Source organism: Aphelocoma coerulescens, chromosome 15, assembly GCF_041296385.1.
Source record: "Aphelocoma coerulescens isolate FSJ_1873_10779 chromosome 15, UR_Acoe_1.0, whole genome shotgun sequence".
Lineage (NCBI taxonomy): Eukaryota > Metazoa > Chordata > Aves > Passeriformes > Corvidae > Aphelocoma > Aphelocoma coerulescens.
Window position 1 is genome coordinate 2,742,727 of NC_091029.1, and position 22,573 is coordinate 2,765,299.

General features: G+C 43.6%; 1 protein-coding gene across 15 annotated transcripts in view; it reads left to right on the top strand.

Annotated features, from left to right (window-relative positions):
* Positions 1 to 22,573, top strand: part of PITPNM2 (phosphatidylinositol transfer protein membrane associated 2) — a 123,572-nt gene that overhangs the window by 62,751 nt on the left and 38,248 nt on the right. For all 15 annotated transcript variants that reach the window (XM_069030944.1, XM_069030945.1, XM_069030940.1 and 12 more), the window contains 4 exons: positions 255 to 428; positions 15,032 to 15,246; positions 16,474 to 16,595; positions 17,933 to 18,166. In XM_069030944.1, coding sequence (XP_068887045.1) covers positions 351 to 428; positions 15,032 to 15,246; positions 16,474 to 16,595; positions 17,933 to 18,166 — 649 coding nt within the window. In that variant the 5' untranslated portion in view covers positions 255 to 350. The remainder of the gene's footprint in view (positions 1 to 254; positions 429 to 15,031; positions 15,247 to 16,473; positions 16,596 to 17,932; positions 18,167 to 22,573) is intronic.

Genomic DNA, 22,573 nt, shown 5'->3' on the forward strand with positions numbered 1-22,573 from the left:
ACAAGGGTAAAAGCTTTGATGGTATCCCCTGAAGCAACTCAAAATTCTTGGGAAGGATTCTGTTCAGTTTGATACCAAAGGTCTGGTAGCACTCCAGGGATTCTTCTCTCTGCTATTAGGCTTATAGCTATTACAAAAATTAATGTTTGTCTATTTCTTTTTTTTTTTTTTTTTCTAAATAGGATGTTCTGCCATAAGAATGGAAAATAACCACTTCTCTCATTCCCCCCTCCCCCCCTTTCTCTCTGTTTCAGGGATCCTCGATGCATTTCCTTGCCATTATTTAAGGAGCCTTTACTAAAAGCTTTTGGATTGTGTTTTTGAGCAGAGAAGAGATTTTTGTATCCAAAATGCTCATAAAGGAATATCGTATTCCTCTTCCAATGAGCGTGGAAGAATATCGCATCGCCCAGCTCTACATGATACAGGTCAGGAACATTCTGGTCCTTGCAGGGCCCTGGGGGGCTCTGGGTGGGGTGGAGGAGAATTGCTGCAGGATTGGGTGTTGTAAATTTGGGTTTTGCTGTTTGCTTATAAAGGAGAAGCAGGGAAAGTAACACAGATTTCAATTTCTGACCTGCTTCCTCTTCTCCTTAAATTGGAGAACCTCTGTTTGACCTACCTGGGGAAACAGCAACTTATTCCTGTGGAAACACTCAGCCCACCTGTGTGGGTACCTACTGGAAGGGATCAAGCTGTAGGGCATAAACAGCCACTGCTTCCCAGGTGGGCTGTGGTTGCTGGTCATGCCAGTTCCAGTTGCAAACCAAATTCTGTTCTTTTCTTGGGAGGCAACAGTTGAATATAAATTAGAGAGGGTAAACCAAAGGTGTAACTTGGAATTAAGGGAGGGAAAAAATTAAATGCAATATATCTGGTGAAACAGATACTAATCAGTTTAGGCATGAAATGTAGATTATTTTTACTAGGCTTCTGAATACTGATGGGAATTTTTGTGGAATTCCCTGTCTGCAGTAAAGCAGTTAATTAAAATGTTGGGTTTTTGTAACTGAATTCCTCTGTGCCCGTATTCTCCCAGTGTTTGAAATCCAACCAGGAGCAGTTATAAAAGGAAATTAATCTGAAGTGTTATTTCATTGTCCCATGCTTTAAATAAAATGTAATTTTGCTCATCCAGCAAAACACACATCTCATACTGAGTTTGCAGGAGAACTTTGCTTTCTGAAGCAGGATGAAATGGTGCTAGAAAAACCTGCTTTGGCTTAAAACCTAGAATAAGTTAAGGGCAAAAAGCAAACCCCCCAAAGCAAAAGGACAACTCCCCCTTTTCCTGCCTGACCACCCAGCTGTGTTCCTTAAGGATTCATGCACTTGGGCTTGACTGTTAATAGAATGGATGGTGTTCATTTTCCAGTAATAATGCTCAAATTCCTTTTTCTGACACAAATGTGTTTAACCTAAATCCTGGCATAAACAGGTAAACATTTTTCTTAGGTGGCTTCATTTTTTCTGTACCTTTAACTGATGCTGTAGCTGCTTTGAATATTGGTGCAATTATTTTGTTAACAACTTTGTCTTCCTAATTTGTCTCAGCTGCTTTGCATGAAGAGCTGGTGGATGGCAGCAGAGTATTATCTGTGCAGAGCTTGTCAGTGAGCAGCAGAGCATAGGGGAGAGTGATCTGATTAGGAAGGAGGAGCCCACCTGATTCAACAGAGGATGAATCCTTAATGGAGGAGTGTCTGTGGGGCCTCCTGGGAATTCTGAAGGACTTGGTCAGGGAGTAGGATTTGCTTTTTGATCTCAGAAGTTAAATTGCTGGTTTTTATTTCCTTAATGCAGAGCACTGGGTTCTGCTTTGTTACTTGACAGGGATTTTGGCTATATCTTAACATCAAAAGGACATGAGAAGCTATCAGGGTTTCACGCGAGGGGAAGTTCACCAGCACAGGAAACTGCTGAGAAATTACGTCTCCAAATTGCCATCCAGCCCTGCTTTAATTTTTCTACTGCATTGACAGGCAGCAGAGTAAGGTTTCCTCTCAGATCAGGTGTCAAGTCAGGTTTCTGATCTCCCTCCACTCTCCTAGAGCAGGGGGCTAAGCTGGAAATGCTGCATGGAGCCCAAGGTCTGGGGGAGCTGGAGGAGTGCATGACAAGCAAGGGACTTTGCTGTGTTACTTGTACAAGAAGTGCAAGAGGAAAAGTTAGCTTTTCCTTGAGAGTACTAGTTTCAGCTCAAGTTTGAAAAAAACAAAAAGCAATAACAAAACCAGAAAGACCACTTAGGGTAGAGTTCATAGTTTGGTAGCGATTTGCTTCAATTGTTCCTGAAGTTGGTGGAAAGATTCCTGCTGGCTTCAATGTGAGCTTTTCCTAGACCAGGATATCAAATGTTCTTTTTCTTCAGTTTGACTTAAAAGTGGAGGTTTTGTCTTTGAGACAGGCACTGGGGAAGGAGCAGTGGGGAGCGTGACTTCCATCCTTTTCAGAGAATGAGAAAGTGCTTCATGTCTGTCCTTTTATTTTTCCTCTGAAACGCTTGAAGAGGCCACAGGAAAAGTAAGTTCTGTGTGTTGAGCCCCCTTATGGGTACAAGCTGAGATATCTGTGCAAAGCAGCAGTGAAGAGGCATTTCTGAGAAATTTGTGGCTGAAATATAGAACAGAATGTTTTGAAGTAGTTCCTGGGAAGAGAAGTGATTTTTAAAAGCAAAAGGTTAATTTCTAAGACATTTGTCATGTACAGAGTGGTGGTATTATTGCTGGAGGCACCAGGCAGCCTGGTCCTGTGAGAAGCACTTCTCCAGCAGTGGAAAAGGAGATGTCACGATTGTTCCTCAAGGGTTTTAGAGAGCCTCAAGCACATATTTGAAGTTGATCACTCGTTTACCTTCAAGCTCATGAGTGAAAATTCCTGTTAAATTCCAAACCATTTGGTACAAAGCTGCCTATTTTTTTTTTGCCTGGGTATAAATTTTCCTAGATTTCAGCATTGTCCAAATGGAAGTTTTCCAAAAGGCCCTTCTCCCCTGAGCCCTTGTGGTAGAAGTGGTGCCTCAAAGCCATGTGGAGAGGGATGTTCAGGCTCAAGCTGTAGTACTGTCATCACTTTTCAAAGGCTTTTTCATGTGGATTTTTGCTTTGCAGTGGAAGGGTCAATCATCATGAGAGAACAACCCCTTCTTCTTCTTAGAAGTCTTAACAAAAGTTTCCACCAGATTTGATGTAAGCAGCATCATGCCCAAGTAGCAAAGGATCCTTCCATTAAATGGGAACAGGCTGTTCTCATATTTGCTGTGTTTACTGGATGGGAGAATTAAAATTGTGCAGTATATAATCCACATCTCTCTTGGTTCTCTGCGCCACTGGGCAGGCGAGATGTGCAATAAATCATTGTGTGCATGCCCGTGTTGCTCTGTAATTCCTCTTACAACTACAAGTTCTCCAGGCTGGTGTATAAAGCTGTGAAAACTGAGATGAGTGGCCTGCTGCTTTGCTTTTTAAATTTTTTTTTTTTTTAATTTGAGGTGAGAGAGCAAAAAGTCTCCTAAGTTGCTTTCTGCTGGCTTCTGAAATATTATCTACAGTCAGTGGTTTCAGTACTTTAAGTAGCACTTAAATTCTTCCCTAAATAAGTTAATTTTACATTACAGCAAGGACTTAATGTACCCTCGACTTGCTTGAAGCCTAGCAGATCTGAACTGAATTGTTTTTCTCTATTAAATTTCAGACTTTCAATATCCTTCCATGGGAAACCTCTCACACAGTGTTGTCAGCCTCTCCAGGTTGGGAGCGCTTGCTCCAGGGAAGTTGGGTTTAGCTTTTCCAAAGGTACAAGGCCTTTTTGCATCATTGCTGAGTTTTTGTCTCTTTTGACATCCAAATTAAAACATACTCATTTTTATATCTGAGCTAAGAAGCAGTGATCTTCCTTCCTGCTGTGACCTGGTTTTGTTCTGGTGCATAAAACAGGCAAAATATTTCAAAACAGTGAAATCATTCTTTGTACCTCTATTCATGTAACGTTTTCCTGAAATCTGTGTGCACATTTAAAAGCCAGCCCTGCTTCCAAGGGTGAGAGATTTCTCAATGAACTCAATGATAGTTGTCCATGGGACTGGGAGAGCTGTGGTTTGACCTGGGGAAGCTGCAGGCTCCTGCCCTAAAGTAAGCAGAGGGGAACTGGAGATGAGCACTGGAATGAGTTCCATGAAGCACAAACTGTTTATGGGGGGAACAACTGTAACCATCTGTAGGAACTTGTTTTTTCCTGCAGAAGTTTTGAGCCAAGGACTCTGTCCTGGATGTCTTCTCAGAGCCTGCACATCACATCCAATGCATGTGTGCTATTTCAGTCTCTGTGAGGTGAATCCTGTTGGGCACAAGGGGATCTGTGTTACACATTAGAGAGATCTTATTAAAGGGTCTCTTAATTCTTCCCCTCCTGAGTCCTGCATATTTTTGTCTCAACAGCAATCCTTTCCTGGAACACTGGCATCCTTTCCTTGTGTGTTCAGGGAGCCTTCCTTTCTATACACCTCCTCCTCACCCCAGAAACAATGCACACATTAGCGTAAAGTCTCTGTTTCATAAAAGCTTGGAATACGAGCCCTGAAGCATTTGTCAGGATGTTATTAGCCAAAGGTCAGTCCTTTTATCATCTTAATAATGTTCATTACTGTGCTTCCATATGCCATGAGATTCCGAGAGACTGCTGCCCTTCTGACCCTTTCATAAGACAAGAGAATTCCTCTTGTTATTAAAACTTATTTTTATATCAGTGTGCTCAGCTTTCTTGTCTGTTGTAAATAACTCTGGTCTTCATTTTGTCCACACAGATTTCTCTGGGTATTTGTGACCTTCCTCCAAAAATAGTTGCTTTAAAAATATTCTTGTGTTGGACCTAGTGATTACCTTTTGAGGATGGGACTTATTTTAAGATGCAGCATCATCCTTCCCAGTTAGTAGCGTTAATACTTTGTTGTTCATCACTTTGAGGGTCCATGACTGGGAAGGGCCTCTGGCCCTGTTTGAGGCACCTCATGGATGATAACCCATCTGTTCAACACTGCCTGCTGAACTCAGGCAGGATCCTGGGAATTGAGGGCTTCCCTCATGTTTTAACATGAGCCTCTCCTCTACAGTCCTGCAGGGCTTTGCATTTATTGCCTTCCCTGAAAAATCAAAGTGTGTTCCAAACATCTGCAGTGTGCTGTACTCTCCTGTTCTGACTGCTGATGGAGTATCCTGAGTCACTTTCCTCCTTTCTGGAGGATCGTGGTTTGTCCATCATCTCAGTTTCCAGGCACCTGGACTGTCCTATTTTCCCCTTCATTTCCATGTAGCTCTCAGGAAGCATCTTTGAGAACAGACTTAAAACTCTACTTGGTGGTGGTGGTAATTCTTGAGGCCCTGTCGTGATACCCAGGTGCACAAGTCGTGTCCCTTAAACCCTCAGCTCCACTTGGCAGTTGCCAGCAGGCTCAGCAGATGGTGAAGGACTCATTGAGTAGGGGAAAGCAAACTAACCCTTCATTTCTGGACACTGAAGAACTGGATGGCTGATTATTTTTGTTCTGCATGCAGATGCCTTGGCCATCTGCACAGACAGACATTCATGCTTCAGTTCTAAAGCAGGTGATGCTGCTGATGGCTTCAGAGACCCTGGAAGGCTCACAAGTCTAAAAGCAAAACCTGGTTTGAAGCTTTTCCCCTGATTGCTGTGCTGCAGCCTTAAAGCCTGTGGCTCCTGTATTATCTCTTCCTCCTCTGGTTTTCGTAACCTTTTCTTTGTGATCATGAGGATTTTCATCCTTCTGGAGGAGGAGAGTAAGGCACTTGCAGATGTTTAGTTTTGAGGACAAGGGTGGTACAGTCACGTTTGGTGGGAGCAGACCTGAGGTCTCATTTGCACAGGTGACAGTGACACTGATACAGCTTATCACTTTGGGAAAACATACAGAAGGAGCAAACACCTTTACATCTACTTTTTTCTTGTTTTGTCTTATATTGTCTGTGTTTCCATACGATATTCCAAAAAAGATTGATTTTAGGGTAGTGAACTTGTTGCCTTGACGGTTCACATGTGCTCTTTTTCTCTTAACAAAGGTGAATGAAGCTGAGATAATGTTATAACACAGTTTTAAACTTCAGATTTGCACTGATTTTAATGTAGGACACAGCACTGCCAATCCTACTGAGCTTGCTGACTGTCAAAAATCCTTTTCCTTCTGTATTTTTATATTCTTATGAAAGAAGGACTGAAATGTTGACCGGGATTAGGTTCTCATTTTTTCAAATACCTAAAGGCAAGTAATGAATTAAGTATTAGGAAGACTCTGGGGATTTCTTTAAGCCAGTCCTGCAGTATTTTAGCACACAGCCCATTGTTAGTGAACAACTGCATTGGGTTCCTAAAGTATAAGGGATGTAGTCAGAGGATTAGAATTGATCCAGAGCATCCCAAGTTGAAATCTTGTCTCTGACTCACAGTATAGTAATGGGCAACTTGCTTTGCCTCCCTTTAAACCAGGAACAGTAATTCTTACAGACAATGTCTGTGGAATAGTTAATGCAGTGAAAAATCAGTTTAAAGATGCGCAAGGAAATACTTAGAGTAGATGAAATACTGAGCTGGAAGTGTAGTAGACATTTTGAAAGATGGGGCATGTGGGGTAAACAAGTTTGAGGTATCTCCATAATAAAGTGATCCCTAATTCATGTGCCTCTGGCACATCCAGCCCTGGCTCTAAAGGAGTATGACTGGGCATCTTTGTAAGGCAAAGTGATTAATGAGTGGCCATGAGAAAGGTTCTCTTAATGCTGTAAATTTTTTATAACCCCGCACAATTGATTGTCCCCAAAATATCCTGGTTTTGTACAAGCAGCTTCATTAATACCTAGCCCTGATTCTAAATAATGCAGTGCCTACAACGCTTGTACAAAGTGATGTTGCTCGTGTTTCTGCTCTGCCTTGCGGGAGCCTGACGCTGACAGCCCAGCCTGCCTTCAGCTTTTAGGGCTTTTTAAAAAATAAAAAATGTGTTCCATTACAAGAGAAGCAGCCAGGAGTGCTGGTGCTGATGGTGCTGCAGATGCAGTGCAGGTAACGTGCATGTGCCTGGGTGAGAGTGGTCCCTTCCTCAGGGCCTCCTGCACGCCCAGCTTGGCTCGTGCAGCTCTCTGTGTGCCTCTCCCTGACACGAAGAGCCTTCTTGGGTGACATCTCCTTGTGTGCTTGACGTCTCCTTGGAGGCAGCGGAGAGAGTGGTTACAGGCCTGTGTGGTAGTCCCAATTCTTGCTTAGTAAACCTGAGGGAAGATTCCCCCCATAAAATCCCTGCCAGAGGCAGGAGTGATCAGGTGGCATCTCTCTGCAGAGCTGGGAAGGACCCAAAAGGGAACCTTCCTGGAAGTTGCAGCTGATCAGTGCTGGATTGGGAAGATAGATGGTAACTACTTTATGCTTACTATCAGAAATTACGTTCAGCTGTTGAGGCATCAGTGTTCGGGGACAGTGCAATGCCTGGCTGGAACAAAGCACTGCAATATTGCCCAGCCATTGATCAAACCTAGAAGGGGGATGTTTAAAACAGCTGCTCTTTTGCCTTTATTAATGAAGCCGTTGATGAGGAACAGATTTCTTTCCCCTCTCCCCGGGGTTTCAGGTCATTCCTGTGTGTTTGGAGCAATGAGGCTCAAAGTGCTATTGTAAAGCCTCATGTTCTGATCGTTATCTTGTTGACTCAAACTAACCTTCCTTCCCGAAGTAAGTATTGACATGGCCCTACATGGTTTTTGTTGTTTTTTTTTTTTTTTTTTAACAGCATTAATTGGATTAAAGCAATTGTCACACATGAAGGATGCATATTAGAGCACAAAGGGCACTGGGGAGACTCAGCTGTGGGCACCATGGTTACTGGTGACATCACTGGTTTGCTGTTCCCTGCAAGGATTGCTGTGCAGCTGAAGCCCAAGTGAGGATGGCCCAAATTAAATCCAGGGGATTGCTGATGCAGCCCCTCCCGTTGCCATGGAAACACAGGATGCAGTTTAAAGTTGCCTGCATGCATAACGTGGTGCTCATGGTGTAAACAAGAACACAGTCCTGTGGTGTCCACCGCTTCCAGAAGGGCAGGAATAGTGTAATGGGGAGAGCGGGGAATCCTGTTATGGTTGGATTTGTTTTCCCATTGACTTAACTGTGCACGACATGACTGAGTGAGCCTTGCTTTGAGGGACAAGAGCAAAACTCACAAGTCCCTTGCTGTCCTCCAGCAGTTTTGTGGCTGAGGGACTGCTAGTCTGACTTGATGTAATTGTTTCTGATTGGACCTTACAAAATGCAGGCTCAAAAGTTCTGTTAAAACCATCCCTGTCATAACAGGGATCCCATTGTTAAAGGTAAGCCCCTGCCTATCTTTCAGATTGTCTTTCTAATATAACCCTTAAGACTCTGCTCAACTCTTGCAAAGCAGGAATAGAGAAGCTTCCCTGTTTGAGGACTGTTTTGCTGTATTTTGATAAAGATCCCTACTCCAGCCCTGCAAAGAACACTGTCACAAGATAGTTAGGATGCTGAAATGGGGATTCAAAGATCTGGGTACTGGATGTAGCCCTGCCAGCAGCTCTGTGTCTTCAAGCTACTTTTTCCTTCTTCAAAATGGTGCTCTTTTGTTGATTCCATCGTCTTTAATGTGAGGGAACTCAGCTGTTTTGACTGGAGCATGAAAACCTTTGACAGCCAGAAGTTGTGTGTGCTGTTATACTTCAGCACTCTCCTGCATAAATAACAGTAAGGGTGATTTTTATTTTTAATTTAATTCCTGTAACTTCCTGTTTGCTTTTAGAACATGTTGTGCACTGATAAAATTATGTTGGTTTTGATGTGATGAGAAGTTCTGCATCTTGGCTTCTCTAAGAATGGAATAGTTCCATCTCCTCTGCTCCGCTCCCTTCTTTCACTCTGAACAAAGCTGTTTGCTCAGGTTTTGTCCTGGTTATGGTGATATGATTTTAATTGAGCATTTCAGGTCTTTGACATGCACATTTTGAAAAGAAAACAAAATAACAACTTGGAAAGTATGAAACTACTGTACTTTAAGGCTAACCCAGCACTTTGTTTTCATAGTTCAGGACCTAGGTTTTGATTACCTGCAGTAAATAGTGACGATGATGGGGCCTGGTCTATCAGATATCTGCATCAGCAGGCAGAAGGTTGCTGGTGGTGAAAGCAGATTGCTGGTAATGAATTAGATGTCAGCTCAAATGCTCGTGAAGGAGTGGTTAACAGAACACAGAGCTGAGTCATTCCGCAGCACAGGCGGCTGGAGGCAGAGCGGGTACACCCTGAGCAGGCACACCCTCACTGGACATGTTACCCATGTGCAGCAATCCTGTGCTGGCAAAACCTGTTAAGGATAAACCAAGCGTTAGTTCCAGGACTTTTCGGTGTTTCCTAGTGTGTCCCTCATTGGCTTTCTGGTTTTAGGTGCTGTTTAATTCTGGGCCTATGGCTGTAATGTGCTGTCATATTTTGTGCTGGTTTGTTTGTGGTGTTTGACTGCTGATATTGCCACAATAAGCCAAATTACATGGCTGAGACTGACAGGCTGCTGTCCTTACAACCTCTCCCAGCTTTTCTGTTCAAGTTTACCACGTGCAAGGTCCCAGTCACAGTGTCACTGGTACCTCCTCAGTGTATGGTGCCTGGGGTGGGAGTGAGGATGGCTGGTGGGCAGCTGCTGGAGTACAGCAAGGAAGGCTCTTGGTGGTGCGAAGAAGACGCCACCTTGGAAAATCAATTGTAAGAGTGAAATGTCCCTCAGCCTAAATAATGTCCAACTGGAGATAGTTGGGACTATTTTTCCCTGAGCATATGGAAGAGATTGAGAGGAAAGAGTTTATTCCTCTCCCCCAGCCTAAATTCTGTTTATACCCTAGGCGCCTTTTTACTGCCTTTCTAAAACTGGACAGAACAGATCTGGTTAGTGAAAACAGGTCTTAAGATCTCTCCAGTGATGGCAGGAGTCATCTTGCTGAGCAGCTTCAGGCATTTTTGTGGTCTGATGGATTGTGTGAGGCACTTCACGCTTTCTCTGGTTCCCAAAGGAAGGGTCTGTTTCTGGGGACTTAACTGGTGTTTGTGGTAGCCTTAGCATCCAAAACAATTAAAAAATATTAATTGGTCACAGGGAATGTTTTCTCAGTGTCCCTTGCCACAACAATATGAACAAGTATGTTAGCAGGGTCCTCTGGGGATATTTGCTGTCATGTTCTTGTTCTGTGGTTACAGAGATATCTTTGCTGTCCTTGTTAACCGAAACCATCAGCCAGCTGGAACCTTCTCATATCCCTATCTGTGTCTAAGTGGGCTAAAAAAATCCCGAGAGTTCAGTGTTATTTTAATGCATTCTCCCAGAAGAGTTTTGTCCAGACTGTCAAAATACCCCATTTCCAAATGGGAGCTGGAGGAAAAAAAGCACCGCTAAAAAATCTTCTGGTTATTGTTTCCAGACAATGATTCGTGTCTTCCTTACCCATGGATGATAGTCTGCAAGCGTGATGCTGTCAGTCTTCATAATTGGAGTAGTCTCAAATCAGAACTCTCGTGGGTCCTGTGGCACTGTGTGACTGCACTGCTGAAAGGAAGTAAGAGCTTCATCAGGAAGCTAAAGCATCCCAACCTTTTGTAATCACTGTCTCACATATTTAGATTGAGAGGTTGTACTGTAGGCAATAATCAGTGGTAAACAAGGTGAGATTGTAGCTATAATCTATTTTTGAAAGCTAGAACATGCCCGGATCACCCATTATCACTGTGCAGCCTACCCCATCCTTACTGTTGTCTGCAGAACCATTCCAGGGCTCAAAGTAGTTACAATAAAACCAGACAACTTCAGGAGAAACTAAACCAGCTGAGCTGTTTGCAGTGCTGCTGTCAGCTTTGCAGAGATTCTCTGCTTGTGGACCTGAGCCTGTGAGCAGCTTGTGCCAGATTCCAGGGCAGGAACAGCAGGAGGACTCTGGTTTAGGATTAATATTCTTCTTGGTGTTCTTCTGAGTTGGTTGATGGGGCTGTTTTTCTTCTAATTCCCCAAAAGCAAAACATTACGAGGCAATCTTAATTTACACAGCCTGACTTGTGTATTTCGCCAGCTTCTCATGCAATAAGCTGCATCCTAACTGTTTTATCCAGCATTATGCATTCCTGTTCTGGGAATGCTGGTCCTCCAGCTGTGCTGAGACTCTTCGGGTTGTGGAAGTTTCTGTTGCCATCAACCATCATTCCTTTATGAAGCTCTGTCCCACTAGAAAAACAAACAAATTGCATTGAGTCACCTGCTTCTGTTCACCTGGGAGAGGTTGTTTGCTGGACTAAGGCTTTGCAAGGTGTGCTCTGGTGGGCAGACATTTGTAACTGGGAAAGGAGATGGAAGATCTGAGAACTGATGAACCTGCCTGTGGAAGGCTTTGTTTACAGCTGTTTGACTGCTGTGGAGAAGGGCAGATGATAAATGGGGTTAGGCTGGCCCAGTGGTTAAGCGACGTTCATGGGAATTATTCATCTGTGATTGTTATGCTGAGGTCATGTGCTGTGTCCCATGCTATACTGCTGTGCCAAGAGATTTATTTTCATAGAAGCCTTTAAGTAACTGGCATTCTTGCTAATCATGGTGCATCTGCTTCTCTGGGTTCCCTGTTATGAGTAATTTAATGCTATTACTTTAGCTAGAAGGGATCTGTGTCACCATCTGTCCTGAAAAGCTATTGATGGGGCTGTGCAGAACACGGAGTGTCATCAGCAGGAGAGAGGGGCTTGTAAAGGGATGACTGGATTTCCTCTTGTAATACCATATAACATGGTTTGCTGTGATTATGGGTTAGATAACCTGCATATAAAGGCTTTTAGCTACTCTTTGGTTTTGTTGGGTACCATTCCTCAGATATTTATAGAGGGGGGAAGATGCTTTGTCAGTAGCAAGTAGCAATGACCCAGGTAATGGGCTGAATAAAGTCTCTACTCTCTGAGGTGGAAACCTTCAAGACTGACTCTAAAGTGCCTGCACATCAGCACCTCCAGCAGATATTCCTGGGAGAGGGCCTGCCACGCACTTTTCAAGCCAAATGTTTACCTAATCGATGGTTATTTTTTAATTGTTGTTTACAGACAAATTCCTTGTAACAAGCCCTCTCCAGGCTGTAGCTCAGGCACAGTGGCATGGAGAGGTTGCAATGGCTGCAGAGCAAATTGCTCTTCATTCCCAGAAGTGCTCCACTTTCACAGCACCTCTTATGCCCAGAGTACCATCCTGGTCTCGCAAGTGCATGTGGTTGATGTCTTTATTTTTATTACGTGAGAAACATATTTTCTCTTTGTCTTTCTGACTGGTCAGTAATTGCACTGTTCACCACCTCTCCTGACTCTTGGCCCTTCTTCTCTTCCCTGCAGCTCGTTGTCTTCTCAACAAGCCAGCTGCTAAGTGCCAGAGCCTGGAGGGCTGGGAAGCAGCTTTGTGTGGGTTTATCCTGGGGAGTTTCTCTTTGATCGTACTATCCTTCCCAGCAGTGTGTTGTGTTATGAGTATAAATTTGGCCTGACTCAAAAGGCTCTAAAGATAGTTTGGGATATAATCTTTGATTTTTTTTTAAATTTTTTTTTTTGTCAGCAGAGCTGCAGCTCTTATTTCACATTCATTTGAGAAAATGTTCTTGCTGCCCTTGTCATATCTTATGTAGATAAGTGACAAGTAGGAGGAATGTGAAGGACCAAAATTTGCTTAAGGTTTGTAACTGGGTGACAAAGGCTGTGGGCTGAAGTTGGTCATCTGGAAAGGCTGGAGGAGGAAGCACACCCTGCTCCCAGAATAGGGTTTGCAGTCTGCTGCAGCTGCACAGAAGTGAATAAAATAACCACAAATCAGAAGTGGGACGTGAACTGACTTTCACAGAAAGTCTCAGTGAACTTGGATTTTCCTTTCTTCCTTCCTTCTTTCACAGTGTGTTGGGACAATGACACTGTGCCACCCTCCCATCTCCCACCATCAGAGCATCACCAGTTCCAGGTCGTGTGGGAAAGCTGCTGGTGGAATTGTTCATGTACAGCAAAAATTGACCAGTACTGTGGGTTCTGCAGGGTGAGAACCAGGCAGCTCATCTTCATGCAAAGAGGTTTCTGTTAAAACTGGCTGAACGGGGAAAAGTGAAGTGGGGAGTGATAGTGACTAAAACTCCTCAGTGGATTTTGGTCCCAAATGAGGACTTGCAGAATTGACTGGAATTGCTGTAACTGTGCAATCTAGAAGGGAGTTTTGAATAACTTTGCATGAAGAAAACTCATCTTCCCTCTGCTTATGATTTCCATGTGCTTCTGCCATATAATAAAACTCTAAATCTCTATAATTTGTATCAGCTCTTCAGAGCAGATGCTGTGCAGTTATTGTCTGACACTTGCACTGTGCTGGCTGGGTTACTGCCTTTTCTGAGACCTTTGAATTAACCAGATTTTGGGGTCATCAAGATTATTTAATGTTATTGTCATAAATATTTGTACAGGACTTGGTCAGTGCTTATATAAGAACTGAAAGACAGTAATTTGTTAGAAGAGGATGTGTGCTTTAATGAACTGCCAGCTGAGTGTTAGAAATAAACTATAAAAAAGTACTTTTCTGGTTTTTTCTACAGCAGTTTGTGGGGCAGGAAAAAGTGATTATTTAGATTGTCAGTTATTTAGGTTTATCAGTTACAGTTGTTTAAATGTAAAATCACTTGAGAGCTCTTTACAAACAGGGCTATTTACTTCTAAACAGCTCTTTTGGCTTAACATCCTGTCCTCAAAAGATAAGAAGTTGATCTCTTGCATCTTATTAAAAAATTTCTGTTAAACCATGTTATCCTTTGAATTGTCTGTATGCCAAAAGTGAGGAATTGTTATTGTGTTATATTTCACAGTTGAGTCTTGGTATGAAATTCCTTTTTACTCCCCTTAATTTCCGAAGTACTGTGCTCTCAAATACAAACAATAATCTCAAAATGCTAACAGAATGAATCTGTTGTTTGGAAATGATGGAGGTTATACATCATCCAATCTGCTGAAATGTGTGAAAAATTAATAAATATTTGGTTTGCCTCTAGCTCATCTTAGAAGCACTGAAATTAGTATTTTTTTATTGAGGATTTTTTGCCAGGTTTCTTACTGAAGGACAGTCCTACAAATAAGCCAAAACGCAGAGGCTGCCAGGGGGTGCAGTGATCGTTCTGGCAAACTTGGGTTGTTTCTTCTAAATATCTTAATTAGCAGAGCATAGTCTCCAAGCTGTTCTTGGAGAGCTGCTGCTGGGCCAGATAACATGCAACAAACCCCCAAATCCTGTGGGTTTAGGTCATAGAATAGTCTTTATAACTGTAATCATGGAATCACTGAGGTTGGAAAAGACGTCTGAGATCATCAAGTCCAACCTGTGACCAATTCCCAGCTTGTCAGCTCCACCAGAGCACTGAGTGCCACATGCAGTCATTTCTTGAGTGCCTCCAGGGATGGTGGCTCCAATGCCTGACCACTCTTCCACTGAAGAAATTCTTCCTGGTGTCCAGCCTGAGATGCTGCTGCACCGAGAGCGTGTGTGATTCTTCATGCTGACACATCACCACAGGGATGTGCCAAGTTGGACAAACTCCCCTTGGCTGTGTCATCTGCTGGTGTAAAAGGTTTTTGTGCTCTTGGGTGGTTCACAGCTGGAGCCAAGGTTTGGAGTGCAATGTGTTACCTGGTACAGGAACAGGAGTTGAGGTGTCATTACATCTCTATTCAAACTGAGCATCCAAATGGAAATGTTCATGAGGTCCCAAATAAATCAAATCTCTATGTTAGCCAGGTGAGTCTCTAATGTTTCCTTTATAATCTGTAGGTTTGGTAATCTTAGTGCTGGGATGCTGCTACAGCTCTGCTCTGCTCAAAAGGAGTCCTAGAAACCATCCCCAGTGTCCACGTGCTTTGAGAGCTCAGTCTGTGTACGATGCCCTGGGAAATGAACATTTTGTGATGTATTTGTTATATATTTCTCTTTCAGAAAAAGAGCAGAGAGGAGACATGTGGGGAAGGCAGCGGAGTGGAGATCCTGGAGAACAGGCCCTACGTGGATGGCCCGGGGGGCAGCGGGCAGTACACGCACAAGGTTTACCACATCGGGATGCACATCCCCAGCTGGTTCCGCTCCATACTGCCCAAGGCAGCTCTGCGCGTCGAAGAGGAGTCCTGGAATGCTTATCCTTACACAAGGACAAGGTAAAACTGGGCAAAACATCCACAGCTGTTTCCCTGTGTTAAACAGAGGGCTTGATGTCACTTTCTGGCAGTGGCATTTCCCTCTCCAGTAATATCCTTTAGAGCAACTGGGGTCAAATCCTAAAATTCCTGTGCAGAGCTTGATCTCAGGAGTTTGCCTGGGCTGACTGCACACCTACCTGAGAGTTTGTGGCTCGTTGCTGTAAAATGTGGAGCTGTTTTGTCTGTCAACGCTTGGGGAATTGTGAATGGTTCTTATTTAGTCTTGTATCCTGCACTGTGTGTTCTGCTTAACATTGCACATCTCTGCAAGCTCAGGGAAATTATAAATGTGCACAGTGCTGGGACAGATGTCATGCTGAATATCATCAGGGAAGACAGGATGCGTTTGTACGGGGGAAAGAAAAACCTTAATAAATAAATAAATAATCACAGTGCTTTTCTGGGAACTGTCATTTAACTAGAAAATAACAAACTACATCCTATGGTTTTCACCCTGAGGAGGGAAGAGAGCCAGAGGCTCTGTGGAGCCCTCTGGGACTCCAGATTTTCAGCTGATTTTGTCAGGGAGGGCTTCAAGATACCCTGGAATAAATAGTTTTTGTGCCAGTTACTCCGGTTTAGAGTATTTGCTCTTTTTCGGATTTACAAATCTGATATTCCTGTCATCTTTCATAATAGGAAGGTTTTAATGGGTATTTTGATTTTTATGAAAAATCTAGAAAAGTTTCCTCGTTCTGTTTTAGCTGGTCTCTGCAAGTAACATCAATCCTGGGAAGGTGAGGAGTCAGTGTTTGCGTGTGGAATGTTGCCAGTGACTGAATATAATGGAGCTGCCTGACTTTTACGTGATTAAAGTTCACCTCCAGTCAGTTTTTCTCTCTTGTCTTGAAATGCCTATGAGTCAATCAGTTGGCCAGGAACCCTGGTGGTGCACAGAACTAGTTCATATTTTATTCTGCCATAGGTTCCAGGCAGCTTTCCTCCTTGCACAGGTGCATTTCCAGGGTGTCCTTGTATCAGTATCTGTGTCATAACTTTCTATGTAGTGGGCCCAAAATTTATCTCCTTGCTGAAAACTGGTGAGCTTCTGTCTTCAGAAGTTATTAAAGAACAATCTCTTTAACCTGTGCAGTTGGTATTTTAGGTATATATGAAGGAAAACATGAGAAGGCTGGCTGGGATTTGAGGCTGATTTACTCTAAGCTGTGTTGTTCTGGCTCTCAGGTACACATGTCCTTTTGTGGAGAAGTTCTCTATTGATATTGAGACGTACTACAAAACTGACCCAGGAGACCATAACAACGTGTTCAACCTTTCTGCTGCAGAAAAAAGACAAACCATTTTAGGTGAATAGCCTTTTTCCTCCACTTTTTCCTTAGTTTTGCCTTTTTTTTTTTTCTTGGTGTGTCCATCTGCCTGTCCATCCCCCCTAAACACACACCTGCATCCCTGTCAGTGTCACTGCAGAGAGGGTTACATCAAGTGGGGTGAGGATATCACAATTCTCTTCTAGGCTTGATGTAAATCCCATGGAAATAATTTGAATCCCCCATCTGCAAATTTAAGCTGATACTTTTCTATCTTATATATGTAGTTCCCAAGAGAAGTGAAACATCTAATGAATTTGGGGGTACTGAGTAGAAATAACCACAGAAGAGGAAAAAATAGCTGTAGAGTTGTGAAAATATTGCTGTTTATTTGTGTGGCTGCTTCACGTATATGAAAATGATTCCTATCTGCACTTCAGAAGCATGAAGGTGCATTTAATTTTGTTCCCTCTCCTTTTAGTCCTGCCCCTCATGCAGGTTAACACTCACTTCACAGCTGTCTTTAGAAGATTGAGTTAATGTAAGGAATTAATGAGAAAAGGCAAAAGTACTTCAAAGAGGTACTTTTGTACTTCACTTCAGCTGTCCTCATTCCTGGGCCTGTCTGACCAGGCTTTCACTGCTGAGCAGACTCGAGTCCCACTGCTGCACTGAGAGGTGTCACAGAGCTGTCACTTCTTGGGAAGTGTGATCCTGCCCTTCAGTCCAAACTTCAGATGCTTGTGCTGAGCTCCGGGGGTTGCAGGTCTTTAAAATACATTCATTCACTCCACTCCCGCTGCAGTTTCCACTTCTCCATTGTTGGATTGTCAATTAGGACTTTAGTTAAACTTTCTGCTTTCCACAGTACATCTGGTCTAACAATAGCAAATGAGGAGTTACCAGTCCCCTCATCTGATGGACCCAAAGATAAGTTGTTCCATGGGTAATGTCTATTCCATAGCAGGGCAGGTGTATTTAACTGTCTTGGCTGAGACAGCTGCAGTGCTGGGAGTGATATTAGAAAAGCTGGAAGATGGAATGTGCAACAGATCTGTGTGGAGCTGGAAAGACAGAGTGTGCAGGGCTGCCAGAGTGCTGTGGATCTGCAGTTACTGTGGGCAAAAACATCTATTTGGAGCAAAGCCTCTGTTTGCTGGAACTGTGTGTGCTCGTTCCTCTGGCAGAGCTGATCTCTGCCCAGCAGCAGTGTATAAACAATTTAAATATCAGTTGTTTAAGTGTAAGAAAAAAGAAACTAAATTGCTGTAATGCTTCTGGTACTTACTAAAACAGGAATAACTCATGAAAAATGGTGTTTTCTTGTTTCGCTCAGGAAAAGGAAGTGTCTAACTGTTTCCATTCTCTTTCTGTAGATCCTATTGATATTGTTAAAGATCCTATCCCTCCACATGAATACAAAGCTGAGGAGGATCCAAAGCTGTATAAATCAGTGAAGACTAAAAGAGGGCCCCTCTCAGAAGATTGGATTCAAGAGTACAAGAACAACCCTGGGAAATACCCCATCATGTGTGCATATAAACTGTGTAAAGTGGAGTTCAGATACTGGGGGATGCAGTCGAAAATCGAGCGCTTTATCCACGATGTTGGTGAGTATTTATGGTCTTGCAGAGTTCACTCCTTAATGTTCCCACTGAATTGAAACACGAAGGTGAGGTATGTGCAATGCATCACATTCCAAGGCATGTCTGTGAAGAGATTCTCAGATCTGATGGCTCTGTGGGTCAGCTCAGAAAAAACCCTGTTATTTAATCACTTATAATCATGGTATGTACAAATCCAAACCATGTGTACCCACTGAAAAGGTTTCAAGTCCTGTGTAGGCAAGATCTTGCATTCTCTTTTTAATTTTTTTTTTTAATATAAACTTGCCAGATCATTTTAAAACTCTGCCAGTCTTCTTTATTGTGACCAAAATCCATCCTGAAGGGCTGCCCAAAGAAATAAGCTTCACTTCCCTGTGAGTCCTGAGTGGTTCCAGAAGACCACTCTCTGGGGCATCCCTGTTTTCTTCCTGCCTCATGACAGGACTGGTGAGTCTCTGTGTGGCTCTGAGTTGTGAGTAAATGTCCTGCTTTGATGGATGCATCATTCTTAGGTCAGGGCTTTTAAGGAGGAATTGGATGTGTCTGGGAGTAACTAAGTGGAGACAGTACAGGTGGTGGCAGTGCTGGCAGTAATTTGTTCTTTGCAGAAGATCTATAAAACAGCTGATACAGTTTCTGAGCCTTGCCACAAATGACAGGATCTATGGCCAAGTGGAAAACCTAAATAGTGTTTTAAAGGAGCGTTCTCATCTGAAAGGGCAGAGCTCTGGCTGTCCTCTGGCAAAGAGAAGGCCAAAGAAAGGCTGTGTAGAGGATGCTACCACCTTCCTGTACACAGCAAATCCTCCTGCATGACCTCTACAACTCTGCTCTTGATAGACAAGTCTTCATGAAGTGCCTGATTCTAGCATAAGTAATTCTCAAGCTCTTCGCAGTCATGCTGTGCTCCTGAAAGCTAATGTGAAAAACACTGATAGAGCAGTGGAGAATAGTGTGCACCTCTCTCTGAATGCTCACAGGTTTTCTTAAAGCTCCTTTGCTTTTCTTTACATAGAGATGGAAGTTTTTACCTGCTGTAGACTGTGTTACAAGGGCCTCTCTGCACTGAACTCCCTTGGTGTTTTGGTGACACGGGTTAATTTCGTGTATGCTGGAAAACAGGGAGGCAGAATAACAACTCCATTGTATCTGTTAAATGAAGAAGGAGCTCGTGACTCTTCCAGTTGCTCAGAGGTGTTCAGCACAGATTAAACTGTGGTCCCTTCTAAACACTGCTTTTGTATTCTGTGAAAGATTGCCTGCCATTTCCCTCTTGATTGAGGCTTTGCAGAGAGCAGAGCCAGCTCATTGTCTGCCTTTCAAAAGCTTTTCCACTCTGTTATAAAGATGGCAAATAGTGTTTTTCAAAGTGGTTAAGATGCATAAAATCAGGAAAGTCTTTTAGGCAAGACAAAGTAGAGTGAGTGAAAAGTGAAAGCAAAAGCTTGGGGTATCTGCAGGAGCTGTGTGGCTTCCCCCTGCCCTGGGATGGCCATGGGGAAGCCACGAGTGGGCAAAGTGCCACAGCATTTGTACCAAAGCCAGCAGTGTATGAGGATGGTTGAGTTGGAAAGACGTGGTTACAACAGGACTGACCAAGCTTAGATGCACATCCCTGTGTGGAGCTTTCAGCTGGTGGCCAGAAGCAGATGGAGACCTTTGTGCATTGTGCAGCTGATGGTGGACCAAGCTCCCAGGAGCCAGAGATACTGTGGTGGATCAGCCCCTCCTTCCTTGGCATTTTCCTCCTGGTTCCTCTGTTCCCAACTAGTGCAAATTTATTTCTTGGGGAATTAGCCCACCCTGTGCAGGGTCATCAAGCCAGAAAGGAAACGGAAGCAGAAGCAAACAGCAGGATCCGAACTCTGCCCGATGGGGAGCAAAGCTTAGTGGTACAAACTAAAATTAGAGAATGGGTTGAAAAAAGAGCAGGTCTGAGGTAAGTGATGGATGGCTTGTGCCATGTGGAAAGGCTGCTGAGCACAGAGGGAGGAACTCTGGGGGACGATGTTGAAACGTTCTCACTCATACTGACTACAGCAGCCATTCTTTCCCATGACTAATTGGACAGTTACTCAGTGCTTTGACAGCCTGAGACACAGACTAAAATTGTGATTGTGGGCTATTAGTCTACTTGGCTGTAATATTTGTATGCTTTTTTACTCCTTTCCCATAGATTTTAAGTTTAATTGGACTGGCACTGCATAATGTTCTGCTCCCACTTGCTTCCTAATGGTGCATGTGGGCTCTGAGTCTTTTGTTGTTAAACAAGTGTGTTGACTGTGTATGGGTTATTAATTATATACTGTGGCAAAGTGTGTTCCATCCCAGTAACTGGAGCTTTGTCTAAACCACTGTGTCTTAGGCTAAATATGCCCAAATTGCTGCACAGTGGTGAAGGGGTTTTTGAAATGTCTTTTGCAGAGCTTTGGCTTCACTAAAGCACTCAAATGACTAAGTTCATCCACTGCCCACTGGATCTCAAAGGTAGAGTTTTGTCTTTCCAAGGGGAGGCAGGTTGCAGTTGGCATGATGTGACCACAGGCTTTTTCCTTTGTGAGGATTCTGAGCAAGGGAGGGCAGGGAAGCAAACAGATGTAACTGCAGGTGGCCTTTGGTTGGATTGTACTGACGAGGTTATGAGATCTGGTGTGACTGTCAGGGAAATAGTGCTGCACATGGACAATCAGGCATCCTGTATTTGCTGTAAGGAAATTGTGACAGTGCATTATAAAATTATTTGGGAGGTTGGTTCTGGATACAGAGTCAGTGGGTATCTGAACAGTTGCTTCATTTGGATATTGAGGGCATTTGGGGCAGAATTTGTTGGTGGGTTTTCTGATTGATTTCCACTGAGTTCTTACTACATTTACTGGTTTTTATTTCATGTTGAAAAACAATTCCAGATCTACAGACCAAAGCTTTTTAAATTCACATGAGGACTCCTCTCTGTCCTGACTTGTCTCATGGTCATTTACACTTCCTTTTGTATGATGGAGTCCAACACCACAAATCATTTACAGGAGTCAGCACCTCATGGATTCAACCAGCCTCTTGAGTTGTTGAAGTGGTGAGCTGGAAACCAAATGATTTAAATGTTTTCACCCTGCTCAGCTCTTCACAGATGATCTTTCTGCATAGCACAGTGGGAAATGTTACAATAATTAAATCAACACATGATGATGGCTGCTCTGAACTCAGCCTGCACATTTGTGCATGTGTGATGGTATTGTTTGTTTGTTTTTTTAAACAAAGCCTTGCACTCTGGAGAGTCTATCAGTCTGCCTAACAACTGATAATCAGCTGGTACCTGCATCCTTGTCAAAAACCTCTTCCCATTTTTTCTGGGTGACTTCAGTGAGGTGCCTGATAAGGCTGTGGGGTTTTCCTCTGATTCTGGGGAAGAAGGCTCAGATAAGCTTGGGACATGCTGGGTGGAGGGGGAGAACCTGCTGGCAAGGCAAACTTCCAACTGTGCAGCAGCTGGGGCAGTGTGTGACAGGGACTTCTCTGGCTGAGCAGGACATATTTACACCTTCTCTCCTTCCAGGGAGAAAAAGGAAAGCCAGCTGGGCCACAGATTCCCTCAGCACTCTCCTGATGGGCATCTGTTACAAAGAGAGTTTTTCCCAATTACACTCTTTCCTGGGTCTGATGTCTTCCCTCCTTTTCACTTTTCACTAAAAACCTTGTTTTTCTCTTAGATTTTGATACAAAAATGCTTTGAGACTTGTGGGTTTTTTTCCATTGCGCAGGCAGGGAAGCAGTGCCTGGACAAGTGAGGTCAGTCATTTGTAGCTGGATCCTGGCTCCCTATAGCTGTGTGGGGAACTTGAGTTCCCTGGGTCTCTGCTGGGTGGCTGCAGCTGTGGGCTGGGCAGGAATTCAGTGATGTGCCCACTGCTGTGCACAGAGGAGCCCCTCAAGTTCTCTTCCCTAGCACTGAAGCCTTTTCTGCAAGCAATGACTTTTCTCTTTCCATTTCTTTTGTACCTGCACAGCCTCATTCTCCCCTAGGTTTTCTCCTTGTGTTTAAGAAAGAGAAATGCAGCACTGCTGGCACATCCCAGGTGAAAGCCAGATGCTGGGAAAGTAATCTGTCTTTTGGACTTCTTAACTAACCTGGAGGGGTAGAGGCACACCAGCTGTGAAGCCCTGTAGTGCCATCCTATTTTCAAAGGAGCAAAGCTTTAAGGAAGGGCGGTTTGGGATGCCTAATGAAAGGGATGTGAGCAGGGCACATGGGGAGGTCTGTGGGTTGGCAGGAAGCAGTGCAGGCGATTTTTGAGATCTAAGAAGGCAGAGAGGAACTTCAAGGGACTTTTTTTTGCCCCCAAGTGGTTTTCATGTTCCCTGTGATGTTAGTCCATTAAAACACAGATATGTGGTTGGTGGCATCTGTGCCTCTAC